Source organism: Chiloscyllium plagiosum, unplaced genomic scaffold, assembly GCF_037043375.1.
Source record: "Chiloscyllium plagiosum isolate Xiang-an unplaced genomic scaffold, Cpla_swu_hap1 HiC_scaffold_25, whole genome shotgun sequence".
Lineage (NCBI taxonomy): Eukaryota > Metazoa > Chordata > Chondrichthyes > Orectolobiformes > Hemiscylliidae > Chiloscyllium > Chiloscyllium plagiosum.
In genome coordinates, this window is record NW_028270163.1 from 51,324,250 (window position 1) to 51,339,758 (window position 15,509).

The 15,509-nt window shown below is 44.1% G+C and overlaps 1 protein-coding gene across 2 annotated transcripts in view; it reads left to right on the forward strand.

Moving 5' to 3' along the window:
• rgs9b (regulator of G protein signaling 9b) overlaps positions 1-15,509 on the forward strand; it is a 92,685-nt gene that overhangs the window by 50,786 nt on the left and 26,390 nt on the right. For both annotated transcript variants that reach the window (XM_043715031.2, XM_088000724.1), the window contains exons 8-11: positions 4,060-4,141; positions 4,919-4,981; positions 13,867-13,896; positions 14,214-14,275. In XM_043715031.2, the coding sequence (XP_043570966.1) occupies positions 4,060-4,141; positions 4,919-4,981; positions 13,867-13,896; positions 14,214-14,275 (237 nt within the window). The remainder of the gene's footprint in view (positions 1-4,059; positions 4,142-4,918; positions 4,982-13,866; positions 13,897-14,213; positions 14,276-15,509) is intronic.

Below are 15,509 nucleotides of genomic sequence, written 5' to 3' on the forward strand. Positions count from 1 at the left end.
CCATATCCTCAGAGCATCCATCCTGAAGAAGGGCTCAAAAAGTTAACAATGTTTTTCTCTCTCCAAAATGCTGCTGAGTTTCTCCAGTGATTTTGGTTATTGTTCCCCAGCACATTAAGCTGGCCATCTGGATGTGCTCTGCTATTAATCCTGACAACACGAGGGAGCTCCCTCGGGCTCCTTGCATTTGTGTGCTACCTGCTGGAGGTGGCAGGAAAACTGACACAAGGAAGGGGGAGGAAAGGGAAGCAGAGGAGCTGGGGGCAGATTAGGAAGGATTCTTAGAAGGCTGTTGGAGGAGATACGGCAGAGATATTATAGAGAAAATTCCAGAATAAAGGAGCCAACATGTTGATGCTCCTAATGGAACAAGAGTTAAGGAAATGATACAATTCAATGTAAAGGCTGGATACAGCCTTGGAAAGCCTGGGTGGGGGAGATGGGGAAAGGAAATATAAAGGTGGGCTTTACGACTGGAGAGTTAATAATGCAGGGCAAAGGAGAGCAATCAAGTACCCAAGTCCAGAGGGTATGTACTAACTTATTTGAGTTGAATACTTCTTGTACAAAGTGCTTCCAAAGGAATAAGGCATCAATCTCAGAGCCACTGTATTTATTAGATGGATTGTCTTACTATAGAGTTGATTGGGTGGCATGGTGGTTCAGTTGGTAGCCCTACTGCCTCACAGCACTGGGATCTGGGTTCAGTTCCAGCCTCGGGTGACTGTCTGTGTGGAGTTTGTACATTCTCCCCGTGTCTGCGTGGGTTTTGTCCAAGTGGTCCAGTTTTCTCTCACAGTACAAAGATGTGCAGATTAGATGAATTGGCCATGGGACATTCAGAGTTTACCGGGATAGTGTAAGAGATGTGTCTGAGTGGGATGCTCTTCAGAGGGTTGGTGTGGACTGGTTGGTCCAAATGGCTTGCTTCCACACTGTAAGGATTCCATGATTTTCAAAAAAAAACTGAAGTCAACTTCCATGTAGAATGCATCACTTAAGACCACCAATTAAGAGCAGAAGTTAAGCTGCTATTGCAACCATTTCTTTTTTTCAGTTCACTTGTAGGATGTGGGTATTGCTGGTTGGGCCAGCATTTATTGCCCATCCCCAGTTGCCCCTAGAGAAGGTAATGGTGAGCTGCCTTCTTGAACTGCTACAGTTCCTTTAATGTAGGTTGACAAACAATGCCCTTAGGGAGGGAATTCCAGGATTTTGACACAGCAACAGTGAAGGAACAGCGATATATTCCCAAGTCAGAATGGTGAGTGACTTGGAGAGGAACTTGAATTTGGTGGTGTTCCCATGTATCTGCTGCCCTTGTCCTTCTAGATGGAAGTGGTTGTGGGGTTGGAGGACGCTATCTGAGGATCTTTGGTGACTTTCTGAAGCACTCTCTTGTAGATAGTATACACTGCTGCTACTGAGGGTCAATGGTGGAGGTTGTGGATATTTGTGGATGTGGTGCCAAACAAGCGGGGGCTGCTTTATCCTGGATGGTGTCAAGCTTCTTGAGTGTTGTTGGAGCTGCACCCATCCAGGCAAGTGGGGAGTATTCCATCACACTCCTGACTTGTGCCTTGTAGATGGTTGACAGGCTTTGGGGAGTCAGGAGGTGATTCAGTATGTTCTGATTTTGTACCCATTGTATTTATATGGCTAGTCTCGTTCAACTTCTGGTCAATGGTAATTTCCAGGATGTTGATTGTAGGGGTTCAGCGATGTTAACAACATTGAATCAGGTTGTAAGTTTGCTCGCTGAGCTGGCAGGTTTGTTTTCAAATGTTTTGTCACCATGCTAGGTAACATCATCAGTGAGCCTCCGATGAAACTCACTATTTATGTGTCTTGGTCTGTTAAGGTGGGTGATATCATTTCCAGTTCTTTTTCTTAGAGGTTGGTAAATGGGGTCCAAATTGATGTATCAGGCCTGTAGGAATTCCTGTGCATGTCTCTGTTTAGCCTGTTCTGGGATGGATGTGTCGTCTTGGTTGAAGTGGTGTCTTTCTTCATCTGTATGTAAGGATACTAGTGATAGTGGGTCATGTCTTTAGGTAGCTAGTTGGTGTTCGTGTATCCTGGTGGCTAGTTTTCTGCCTGTCTGTTCAATGTAGTGTTTGTTACAGTCCTTGCATGGTATTTTGTAAATATTAGTTTTGCTGGTTGTTGGTACAGGGTCCTTTTAAGTTTATCTGTAGCTGTTTTAGTGTGTTGGTAGGTTTGTGGGTTACCATGATGCCAAAGGGGTCAGAGTAGTCTGGTAGTCATCTCCGAGATGTCTTTGATGTATGGTAGTGTGGCTAGAGTTTCTGGCTGTGCTCTGTTCGTTTGTTTGGTTTTGTTGTTTAAGCATCGGCAGACTGTGTTTATCAGATACTTGTTCTTCTTGAATACGCTGTATAGGTACTTTTCATCTGCTGCTCACAGTTCCTGGGTGCTGCAGTGTGTTTTGGCCCATTTAAATAATGTCCTGATGCAGCTCCATTTATGGGTGTTGCGATGATTGCTTCTGTAGTTAAGTATGTGTGTGTTTCAGTATCTGAGGAGTTGTGAATGGTGCTGACATTATGCAATTGTCGGTGAACATCCTCATTCCTGACCTAATGATGGAGGGAATGCCATGGATCAAGCAGCTGAAGATGATTGGGCCTAGGACACTCCCCTGAGAAGCTCCTGCAGAGATGAAACAGAAAGTGCTGGAGACACTCAGTTGTCTGACAGCATCTGCAGCAAGAAAAGCAAAGCTAGTGTTTGGAGCCAGCGACCCTTTGCCAGCTCTGCTTCCAAACCTGAAACTTCAGCCCCAATAACATAAAGAACATAAACGATTAAACCATTAAGAGATGTCAGGAGGGAGGAATTAAAACCATAAACCTTTAAAATTGCATTTTGCATTGAAATTTTAATATGAATTGGAATAATATCAGTTCTATGGTGAAATCACAACTTAACTGTCACTCAGACATCAGTGAGAATACATGTGGAACAGTCTCACAATAGTGCCCCTGGCTACAGTCTCACAATACTGTCCTGGATACAGTCTTACAATACTGACCCTCGATACAGTCTCACACTACTGCCCCTGGATAGAGTCTCACACTACTACCCCGGATAGTCTCTCACTACTGTCCCTGGATAAAGTCTCATACTACTGTCCCTGGATACAGTCTCACAATACTGTCCCTGGATACAGTCTCACAATACAGACCCTGAATACAGTCTCACAATACTGTCCCTGGATACAGTCTCACACTACTGCCCCTGGATACAGTCTCACACAACTGTCCCTGGATACAGTCTCACAATACTGACCCTGGATACAGTCTCACAATACTGTCCCTGGATACAGTCTCACGATACTGCCTCTCAATACAGTTTCACAATACTGACCCTGGATACAGTCTCACACTACTGTCCCTGGATACAGTCTCACAACACTGTCCCTGGATACAGTCTCACAATACTGTCCTGGATACAGTCTCACAATAATGTCCAGGATACAGTCTCACACTACTGCCTCTGGATACACTCTCACAATAATGCCCCTGGATATAGTCTCACAACACCATCCCTGGAAACAGTCTCATGATACTGTCCTGGATACAGTCTCACGATACTGTCCCTGGATACAGTCTCACGATACTGTCCCTGGATACAGTCTCACAATACTGTCCTGGATACAGTCTCACAATACTGTCCTGGATACAGTCGCACAATATTGTCCTTGGAAACAGTCTTACAATACTGTCCTGGATACAGTCTCACAACACTGCCCCTGGATACAGTTTCACAACAATGTCCCTGGATACAGTCTCACAACATTATCCCTGGAAACAGTCTCACGATACTGTCCTGGATACAGTCTTACAATACTGTCCCTGGATACAGTCTCACAATACTGACTCTGGATACAGTCTTACAATACTGTCCCTGGATACAGCCTCACAATACTGACCCTGGATACAGTTTCACAATATTGACCCTGGATATGATGATGATCAAATGTGTTTGAGAACGGATTTGTTCTACAAATTGCTCCTTTTATGTTTCCTACACCAGGGCTGGTAAAGAACGTAAAAAGGCTGACAGGTTTGTTCTGGATTGTCAGGAGCGAGCGTACTGGCTAGTGCACAGACCAGCAGTGAGTATTAACCTTGTATCAGTGATTTGTCAAGGAAATATGTTCACTAATCCCTTTAAAGGGGTAGATTTGTATTTTTCTGGCATCTTTAACAACATCAGGATGCCTCAAAGCAGTTCACAACCAATGATGTATTTCAAACATGTAATCCCTGTTGTGAAAGATAACAAAAACAGCAATCAATTTACTCACAGCAAGATCCCCTAAAGAACAGTGTGACTATGATCAGATCTCCAGTCTTTAGTGACATTGAATGTGGCATAAATATTGACCAGGATGACAGGGAACACTCCTATTCCGTTCAAAGTAACACTTCAATCTGTTCTGTTAGCCTGATGTAGTATTGTAAGTATGATTTGTCTGGAAAGTACACCCTAAACAATACCTTTCACTCTATACATGAGACAATAATAAATCAAATAAGATCTTTTATATTAGCCCAACAAAATGGGCAGAGCCTCGACTTAACTCCTCATTCAAATACCAGCACCAGCAACAATGCAGCACTCACTCAGTACCACATTGCAAGTGTTGGTCTGTGTTTTTACTCAGTGTCTCTGGGGTGTGACCTAAAGGCAACAGGACTCCCCACTGAACCACAGCTGGCCTGGACTGAATGGCCTCCTCTCGTATCTCTGATTCAATTCTCTCGAAGTAAAAAGAAACAAGTTTTGAATGTCCCACCCAGAATTCTCTCATTTAACGAAATGCCAAGAAATTGTTGTCACCTTTACATTGTTTGTTAAAGTTCTTTCTTCTCTGGGACTTTTCTAACAGCCGGGAACTCTTGACGTCCTCGATTATGGGATTAACCGTGCAACAGACCCGAATGCAGATAAGGTAGAGCAGGTGAGTCCAGCTGCAGCGCCTGCTGTCAGGGCCTTGACTGGTCGGATTCTCCCGGTGTCTCCAGGAAGGAGTCACCTGTTTGTGGGTCCTGAGGTGGTCCTGGCCCCCATTCCCCAGGGGCACGGCCACTCCATGGCCAATGTGGTACATTGTGCTCACTTTGGGCAAACCTCCCAAGCAGTCCCTGTTTAACTGCGGACTGTCATTATTCAACTGCAGGAAGCATCACAACCTGATCATGCTGCTGACTGCCTCTTGCACTGTGAAGTGGGGAGGGACTACCCACTGAGAGCCAAAGTTGATCACAGCAGCTCTACAATTGCTGCCGGTATCTCTTCACTGCGGAAAGCTGGGATCTTCCTGCGCCAAGTGGTGAACAATCCTATAGCCTTACAGTGTGTCAGCAGGATGGAGTTGTAGGCTATTGTTACTAATGAGAATGAAGGCTGTTTTCTCACAGGGCAGCAACATGGAGTGCTAGATGAGATCTATACACAAGGAACTGTCCAAACCAAGATGGCAGGAGATGGGAATAGTTCAGGAAAGTGAAGCTGCTGTAAAAGACCAACCATGATCACCATCATCTTCTCCAGGGCAATTAGGGATGGAACAACAAATGCAGCCTTTGCTCACATCACATGAAAGTGTGAAGAAAATTATCTGACCGAAAGACAGAGCTACCTCAAGCAGTTCAACTCCAGCTCCCAATCCTTATGTTCCTATAAATCTCATCAACCTATACAAAAAGCAAACTACTGCAGATGGTGGAAATCTGAAATAAAAAGAGAAAAGGGAGCGACTACTGAGCAGGGCAGGCCACAAACAGAGAGAAAGAGTGTTAATGTTTCAGGTCAACGACCATCACCATCTACTAGCATTTAATCCAAGAAACAGATCTCCTACGAGAGTCACACAGAGTTTGAGACGTTAACTCTGTTTCTCTCTCCAGCCAGATCTGCTCTCTAGCACTTTCTGACTTTGATCGCAGATTTCCAGCATCTGCAGTATTTTGATTTTAATTCCATAGCCCTGCAGCCCTGCTGAATGTTGAGATTTTTCTATTTCTCAAGGAGTTTATCAGATCTCTTGACTCTTAGCAACAGATCGACGCTAAAAGCTTTGTGGGGGTGATCGTTGCCATGGGTAACGTGAACAGAAGAGGCTGCCAGGGTTTCATGCTGTGCATGGTGCAGTAGCAGCAGCAGCATCTGGAACATTCCTCTGGGAGGTAGCCTGACAGTGACTAAAATAAGAATTGCCTGTCACCAAGAAGCAATGAGGAGACCTCAAACACTGTGAAACTCATTTCCCCTTCAATCTGTTTCAGTGAAAACAACATTTAAAGATTTAATAAAGTGAGCTGTAGGCTGCAGCTTCTCTGATTGTTCCTGGGACTGACTTCCTTTGATCAGCTTCCTGTCTGCACGGATTAATATTCCAGCTGTAATGTTATCACCCTCCAGTCACAGGAGGCTTGACACTAATCAGAAGTTTAATTGGATCACTTCTTCACATTTAATCATTGAAAGGTCCTGACTCCCAGCTATAATCATTCTTTGATTAAGTCAAAAATTGTTCATTTTTTAAATTAAGATTTTTCACAGAGTCAGAATTGCAAGTTAAACATCCTGACCCCACTCTGACCCTGACAGGTTGGGGTAGAGAAGGTGGATTGGCTGATGTCCATTTGGAGTGGGCATCGGCAGACTCTTTAATCTGACCTCTCACCTCTCGGGGGGGCATTCCCCCACCCCCAGCCCACCAACTCTCTCTTTCCTGCAGCCTCATAATTTCCCCTCCTCCCTCTCCAGGACACACCACGCTTTCTCAGTCCCACTTTGGAACTATGGATGGAGTCTTATGGGGGTCTGGGTGAGGCAGACTGTAACTGGATTATGGCAGAATTGGATGAGAAGTCCAGTGAGGCCCATCTTGATATCACAAACATCTCAGTCCATCTTTTATGCTTTTAACCAGCAGCACACTGACTTCTGCACTAGGCAGTGGTGAGATAACAATTAAGAGTGGGCGGGGGGAGATTTTTGTTTGTTGAACACTTTGTTAATGGTCCATCTCACCTCGCTATTAGTCAGCTTCCTATCTCACGAAACACACTAGACAAGTTAGACATCAGAAGTTCTCAGAATGGAAGTCAGAGCGAGTGCTTGGTGGACTTAGCTGGTCCTTGCTTTGAAGGACTCCCCCGGGTATTAGAATCTCAGGGTATGCTACACAGGCACCAATTGTGTGTACCCCACATCCACAGACATTGGCATCTGATATGTGCCAGCCTCTGAGAGCCTTCGAGGTACATCTGCGATCCACTTCCAGGACACTTGTGCACTTCAATGCTGCACCTTGGGCTGCTCCAGTAAGTCTCCTTGTAACACTGCAGCAAGGACACTGTGTGCTCAGGGATTCATGGACTGGACCAGGCTGTGTCTCTGGGCTCTTTGCTCACTGTCATAGCACTCACTCACCCTGAGCCTGGCTGGAGGCATCCCTGCTCTATATACTTCTCTCCTTCAGCCAGAGATACCAGGCTCATATTACACCTTTGAGGAGAAAGTGAGGTCTGCAGATGCTGGAGATCAGGCCGCAGGCCTGCTGGACAAACTTTCCTCATTCCTGAAGAAGGGCTTATGCCCGAAACATCAATTCTCCTGTTCCCTGGATGCTGCCTGACCTGCTGCGCTTTTCCAGCAACACATTTTCAGCTCATATTACACCTTCCTTGCCATTTAGTGGAGATACAAAGGCAGAAGCTTGTTGTGGTTGTCAGCAGGTCTCAGGTAAATCAAGGTGGGAATAGCCTATATTCAGGGGTCCCAACACTGTTAATCAAGGGCTACCTCTGTTACCAGGCTTGGGAGCTGGGACATAGTCAGCCATTCAGAGCAGTCAGACTCGGGAATCTGTCCTCACAAGGTGTGAGGAGTTCAATGCTGGGCAGGTCACTACCTGCCGTGACCCTTTCCGCTCCTGTGGGCTGTTTTCCTTCTGGGATGAGGGGGGGGGGGGCAGCTGTCATAAGAGATGGAAGTGGATAACTGAGCTATTACTGTAGGTTGGAGGTGGAGAGGTGTCCTGAGTGAGATGAGCCAGCACAAGAGGACATGAGGAGTGAGTGAAGGAATATGTTGCAGACATCAGTGAGAGTGGTAGAACATGAGCGTTGGTGAGAAGTGGGAACAGTAACATTGGAGGCTGTGCCTTCAGCTACCTGAGCCCCCAACTCTGCAATTCCTTCTCTGCTCTCCCATCCCCAAACTTCAGCACCTGACCCATTATTCTTTTACAGGGTTTGGGTGTTGCTAACTGGACCAGCACTTGTTGCCCATCCCTAATTGCCCTGGAGCAGGTGGTGGTGATCTCTGTCTTCTTGAACCCGCTGCAGTCCTTATTGTGTAGATAGACCCACGATGCTGTTAGGGAGGGAGTTTCAGAGTTTTGATCCAGTGACACTGATATATTTCCAAGTCAGGATGGTGAGTGGCTTAGAGGGGAACTTGTCCTAATATTTCCTCAACAAAAACAGGAGGTGATGGAGAAACTCATAAGGTCTGGCAGCGTCTGCGGAGAGAAACGGAGTTAATGTTTCAAGTCCGGTATGACTACCTGAGAACTGAAAGCAGCTGGGAGATGGTGGTGCATTACTGGTGACAAGTGTGGGGTTACATTGCCCAGGGACAGAGAAGAGAGGCAAACACTGATGATAAGCTGTCAGATGTAAGCGGTGAATGGGTATAAATGGGAAATGCAAATGATTGAAAATGGGTTGGCTCTGAAGGACTGAAACAATGACTCTCCTGCTCCTCGGATACTGCCTGATCTGCTGTGCTTTTCCACTGCCACATTTTTCGACTCTGCTAGAGGCAGTGCAGGACTTGGGGGTGTGGGGATGGGGAATGGACGTGGAGGGAGGTGTTCCCTCTTTGATAAACCGGTTGTTGAATCCTGAGGGCTGTAAGGTACTTAGGTAGAGGATGAGGTGCTGTTCCTTCAGCTTGCACTGAGCTTCACTGGAGCACTGCAGCAGGCCTGGGACAAAGATGTTGGCCAGGGAACAGGATGGTGTTTTGACGTGCTTACACACCCCTGGAACGGATGGTACTCAAACCTGATTTACCTAAGTGTATGGGAAAATGCACACTGTATGATATTCTGATCAGTGCTCCCTGTGTGTGACATTCCTTCCTGGATCACAAATTTTTATTCTGTTCTCAATTTTGTCAGTGCTTCAATATTCAGGCACTCTCCCCAGTTTAAGATTTGTGTTTCTAAGTTCTGTGTAAAATATATTAATATAATGTAACCTCTAGTATAGTTACCAATTAAATTTGTTCATTTTTCTCTTTTTTGTTTCCACTCAGATTTATCCTGTTCATTAGTATCTTATGACTGTCTATCTCCATGGATCTGTCGTAAGTCAGAAGACTGCGACATACTTTGTTTTTCCAAATCTTTATCTCTGCCCCAGTCCTGATGTCTCTCACTCTGCACATAACCTCCATCCCTATCCTCTACCAATCCCTATAATCTACCCTTGTCTCCATCAGTTTCGCCGTCTATATCTCTATTTCTGTCCCTAACCTTATCCTATTCTCTATCCAATCCCTCTCCACTCTTTTAGATTTTCATTCTCATTTACTATAACCTTGTTGAGATGTTTCACAAAATAAAACAGGAAAAGAAATGCACTGGGGAAATGAGAAATGCTTCCATTTGTACTCTCTTAGTTTAAGAGAGGATTGAGGTTTCCCCAAGGTGTTTTTTATTGGATTTCCAAGGAGCCACAGGTATTGAGTTATCATACTTGTCCAGTTTTTGTTGAATATTACTTGTATTAAAAAAGTTGGTTGGAAGGGAATTGCATTTGCTTTTAAAAATGAAAACTATTTTGAATCTAAAAACGCACCCCATGGAAATTAGGAGTAAATTGGGAAGTGGGAACTTTAGAACCTGATAGAGACCATTAACATTAAAACAGAAATTCAAACACCTGCCAACACAATGCCACAAAATTTCATTTTTTAGTGAAAGCACAAACCTTATTGTATATAAAAGACTTCAAATAAATGAGCACTATTAACCATACAGTTTATAACTACATATACACTCAGGTTTACTTTTGTCCCTCAAGAATAAAATTCTTTTGTAAGAATCATCAATCTTAAAATTATTTACTTCTGTAGGGACCATTCAAAAGTATGCTAATCCTCTTAAGAATTGTCCTTAGTTGCAGCTGTCCCCAGAGGTAAAACCTTACTTTAATGTTTTTTGACTGTAGTTCCATAGTTCTTCGATAAGGTTCCTGGCAGGATACCTCAAACCCACAAAGCTAAAGGGTGAGGACAATGAACTGCCTCCTCTTAGTTTTCATGTGCACTCCCCCACCCCACTCATCAACAACAGCCTCCCCTCCCACCTTCCCACCCCCACTCCTCTCCATCCCACTTGGTCGGTTGCAGCAAGTTTATTTTAAAAAGGTTCCCTTCCCTGTGAATGTTTCTCACCTGAACTCAGAAGAACTTACATTTTAAAAAGGGGCAATTTATTTCGGCTTTCTTGAATTAAACATTTGAGCGAATTTATTAATTACTGAGCGTGAGAAGTAATAGTAACACAATATTGATACATACACAGTGTAGGAATAAGAGGTAAGTCCAAAAGAAATGCAGATCAGTCTCTGAACTGTTTGAGAAGAGCAGAGCGGTAGATGCTGCAGCTGTGATTGGATGGCACTGGTAGTGTTGATGTTGGCAGTTGAGCTGTCAATCTCAAGATTCTTGGCTTTGTGATTGAAATTTTTTTTTAACTAGTTGGTAGCACTCAGTGAGAGAGTGAGGAACCCCTCTTTACTTGATCTGCAGTGTTTAAATGGCTGCTCTCAAAACTGTATCCCTCACAACACTCCAACTCACACATCGGGGTTTCAGGCTAGTAACACATAAAGAGTTCACAACACCAGGTTATAGTCCAACAGGTTTATTTGGAAGCACTAGCTTTTGAGGTGCTGCCTCTTCATCAGGTTGTGGAACATGACTATACAACACAGAATTTATAGTAAAAGGGTTACAGTGTCATGATTTGTAATGATATATTAAACAACTCAACAATTAAGAAACAATTAAGAAAAAAGAAACAATTAAACAATTTCATATATCATTTCAGCTCTATGACACTGTAGCCCTTTTGCTATAAATTCTGTGTTGCATGGTCATGTTCCACAACCACCTGATGAAGGAGCAACACTCTGAAAGCTAGTGCTTCCAAATAAACCTATTGGACTATTACCTGGTGTTGTGTGACCTTTAACTTTGACCACCCCAGTCCAACACCGGTACCTCCACATCATTATCTGAAAGAGGTGACTTTCTGCTGACATGGGAATATTGTCAGCCCTTCAGTTCAGTCTCTCCTGATTTGGAATTGCTCTCATTCTTTACATTAAAGCAACATTCCTTTGGCTTTCCACTGGGCTTTGTGAGATAGTCACTGATTTACACCCACAGCATATAGTTTTCAGGAGTAGGTGTTGGAGTAAAGAGAAACACACTTTGGAATTAGAGGCTAAAAACCGACTGAAAGTACTTTGAGATGTGATCTGTCATCACAACAGCATGGTGTAATTAGCTTCTGCATATTCTCAAATTTGGAAATGGGAAGTTGTCAACAGGTTGTTGCCAAAGATGTGCAGGTCAGGTAAATTGGCCATGCTAAATTGCCCGTAGTGTTAGGTAAGGGGTAAATGGGTGGGTTGCACTTCGGCGGGGCAGTGTGGACTTGTTGGGCCGAAGGGCCTGTTTCCACACTATATTGTAATCTAATCTAAATGTGGGCGGCACGGTGGCACAGTGGTTAGCACTGCTTCCTCACAGCACCAGAGACCCGGATTCAATTCCCGCCTCAGGTGACTCTCTGTGCACGTTCTCCCTGTGTCTGCGTGGGTTTCCTCCGGGTGCTCCGGTTTCCTCCCACAGTCCAAAAATGTGCAGGTTAGGTGAATTGGCCAAGTTAAATTGCTCGTAATGTTAGATGAAGGGGTAAATGTAGGGGAATGGGTCTGGGTGGGTTGCGCTTCGGCGGGTGGGTGTGGACTTATTGGGCCGAAGGGCCTGTTTCCACACTGTAAGTAATCTAATCTAAAAAAAATGGTTGGCTGGATTGGAGGCTCAGTGGTCAGCATTACTACCTCACAGCGCCAGGGACCCAGGTTTGATTCCAGCCTTGGGTGACTGTCTGCGAAGAGTTTGCACGTTCTCCCTGTGTCTGCGTGGGTTTCCATTGGGTGTTTCAGTTTCCTCCCATTGTCCAAAGATGTGCAGGGTCGGTGGATTGGCCATGATAATTAGGAGGCTGTGATGTCCTTCAAAGGTGACTCGATGGGCTGAATGGCCTCTTTCCGCACTGTAGGGTGTTTATGATTCTATCAAGGTTAAAGGCAACTGGATTATTTAGAATCATTTGCGATTGCTGAATTCTGTCTAACACACTTGACCAGAGCAGCCAAAGCATATTTGCTTGTCACTCACTTGGCCTTTCCCGAGTCTTTTCAGTCTCATTAATTAGGAAACACTTCTGCATTTTTAAAAGCAGTTGTCAGCTGCTGTAAAATAATTTGGCTTAATGCCCAGAATCACTCTGTAAAAGTATTTTGAAGGCATGAGAGTTAGTCACTTGTTTTTGGCAAACATATTTCAAATGATTTTACAAGAAAGACTTTTCCATTCCATTTGATTTTGTGTTAAACCTGAATTTCATAAATTTTCCAAAAAGATGATGCATTTTGTGAAATCTGCTGCACACAGCATTATGTACAGTACATGGTTTGGGCAGATCTTGAACAGAAACCTGTTGTACACCATCTAGTGGATTGGAATGTGGTGGGTTCTTGTGATGCAGTGGCAGTGTGTCTGTCTCTGAGCGAGAGACTCTTTAGTTGGCTGTTCTTGATAGGGCATTGTCAGCTGACTCAGGTTTACCAATGAGAAGCAGCCATTAATTCAAATGGGTAATGCATGCACATTGCTGGTGCTGGGAATTGATTAGATTAGATTCCCTACAGTATGGAAACAGGCCCTTCGGTCCAACAAGTCCACACCGACCCTCCGAAGAGCAACCACCAAGACCCATTCCCCAACATTCACCCCTGACTAATGCACCTAACACTATGGGCAATTTAGCACATCCAATTCACCTGACCTGCACATCTTTGGATTATGGGAGGAAACCAGAGCACCAGGAGGAAACCCACGCAGACATGGGGAGAATGTGCAAACTCCACACAGACAGTTGCCCGAGGCGGGAATTGAACCCGGGTCTCTGGCACTGTGAGGCAGCAGTGCCGCCCCAATTGTAATTACAATTGTATGGGAAAAGGCAAAAAGAGAGAAAATGGAAATGGTGCAGAGTTCCATTTTATGACACCAAGAATGGCACAATATCCTGACCTCCCTTCATTATCTCTTCAAAGATTTCAAGTGCTTTCGAAATGTGACTTGTTGTTGACAATGTTTAATTTTATAAATATCAGGTCCTTTGCCAACTGTCGCCCAGACATTTTTTAGTCAATGGGAGAACACTCTCTTAAATCCACACCAGCAATTTTTCTGTATAATCCCTAGTGATTAGAGAGTGATCGTCATTTTAGACTTAAATTCGCACTGAGAGATCAGCATTGCAAGTGCTCACTCGTTGGCTGGTCCTTATTACAAATGGAAAAATGTAAGAAACCTTGACAAATGTCATTAACTAAGCAAGCAGAAGTGGCTCCGTCTTAAATCTGAACTCCACTGTACATAGTACTTAACAATGACATGATACTTTGATTTTAAAAAGTATTGATCATTCTCTTGTACCTTTTCTTTCAACAGAAGAAAACATATGATTATTACAGGAGAGAGGTAAATATTGTAGCTTCATGTCCATGATTCAGTTGGATGGATTTTCTGCAAGATTCCATTTACTCTTAAAAAAAATTTGAAATAAAACCCCATTCTAAAATACTTTAATTGCAAAATTTATTTTTTTTTCTGGTCAGTGTTTCTTTTAAAATAAATCTATTTCCATATCACAAGATTTGGAACATCTGATGTGAAAGTCAACTTCACTTGGTGGACTGATGTTTGTAGGTTTACAAAAGAAGCACTCGATCATTTGCTTGATTGTACACGTGGATAGATCTCTGGGCTGTGTTTAACTGTCTGTTTCTCTGTTGTAGATTCTGTACTATCAACAGGCCCTGGTCAGATCCAGGGTGAAGTCTTCTGTCTCCCTAGGAGGGTATGTCCTACAGAATGTATCACCGTGGAGTGTTTGTCTTGGTATGAAACAAGGAAAAAGTGAGGACTGCAGATGCTGGAGATCAGAGTCAAAATGTGTGGCATTGGAAAAGCAGAGCAGGTCAGGCAGCATCCGAGGAGCAGGAGAGTCAACATTTCGGAGCCCCTCATCAACGCGCTTCCTGATGAAGAGTTTATGCTCGAAACATCGACTCTACTGCTCCTTGGATGCTGTCTGACCAGCTGTGCTTTTCCAGCGCCACACCTTGTCGCCAGGACATTGTGTCAGCAGAGGCTCAGTCACTGTTGCCTCACAGTGCCAGGGACCTGAGTTCAATTCCAGCCTCGGATGACTGTCTGTGTGGAGTTTCCTCTAGGTGCTCTGGCTTCCTCCCACAGTCTAAAGATGTACAGGTTAGGTGAATTGGCCATGTTAAATTGCCCATAGTGTTCAGGGATGTGTAAGTTATGTGCATTAGTCAGGGGAAATGTAGAGTAATAGTGTAGGGGAAAGAAGGGCTTATGCCCGAAACGTTGATTCTTCTGTTCCTTTGATGCTGCCTGACCTGCTGCGCTTTTCCAGCAACACATTTTTAAGCTCTAATAGTGTAGGGAGAATGGGTCTGGATGGGTTGCTCTTTGGAGGATCAGTGTGGGCTTGTTGGGTCAAATGGCCTGTTTCCACACTGTAGGGATTCTATGATAAACAGAAGGGTTCAATGATTTATTGGTTGTAGCTTTTTTGGTGTTGCATTGCAGACAAGACCAGGTGTAGTCTTCACATAAAATGAGGTCATAGAGGAGAGGAGCAATCAACCAGGGAGCAGAAATATAAATCAGTTCTTGTTTAAATTTTTACATTCTTTCCTTATTCTTTGTAATAACTCAGGAAGCCTGACCAGAAAGGAACATGGTTTATTGTTGAACACCAAGATAGAGCCACTTCTCATGGTGAATGTCGGCTAGTCCCAGTCGGGGAAAGGTAGTCATACACACCCATCCCCTGGTCTGCTTTATATATTCTGTTCAGATGCACTTTGAGTCACCTCTGCTGCAGGTGGGACTTGAATATGATCTTTTAGCTCAAAATGTGAGATATAATCACTGTGCCACAAGAGCTTTCTGGGTCTGCTTTAAGGTCTTATATTTCTGGAGAAGCCAAGGCACCCCTGCATTTCAACTTTCTTCTTTTAACCTCTTCGTGTCTCTCCTTCTGTCAATTCTCTTCTTAAAAT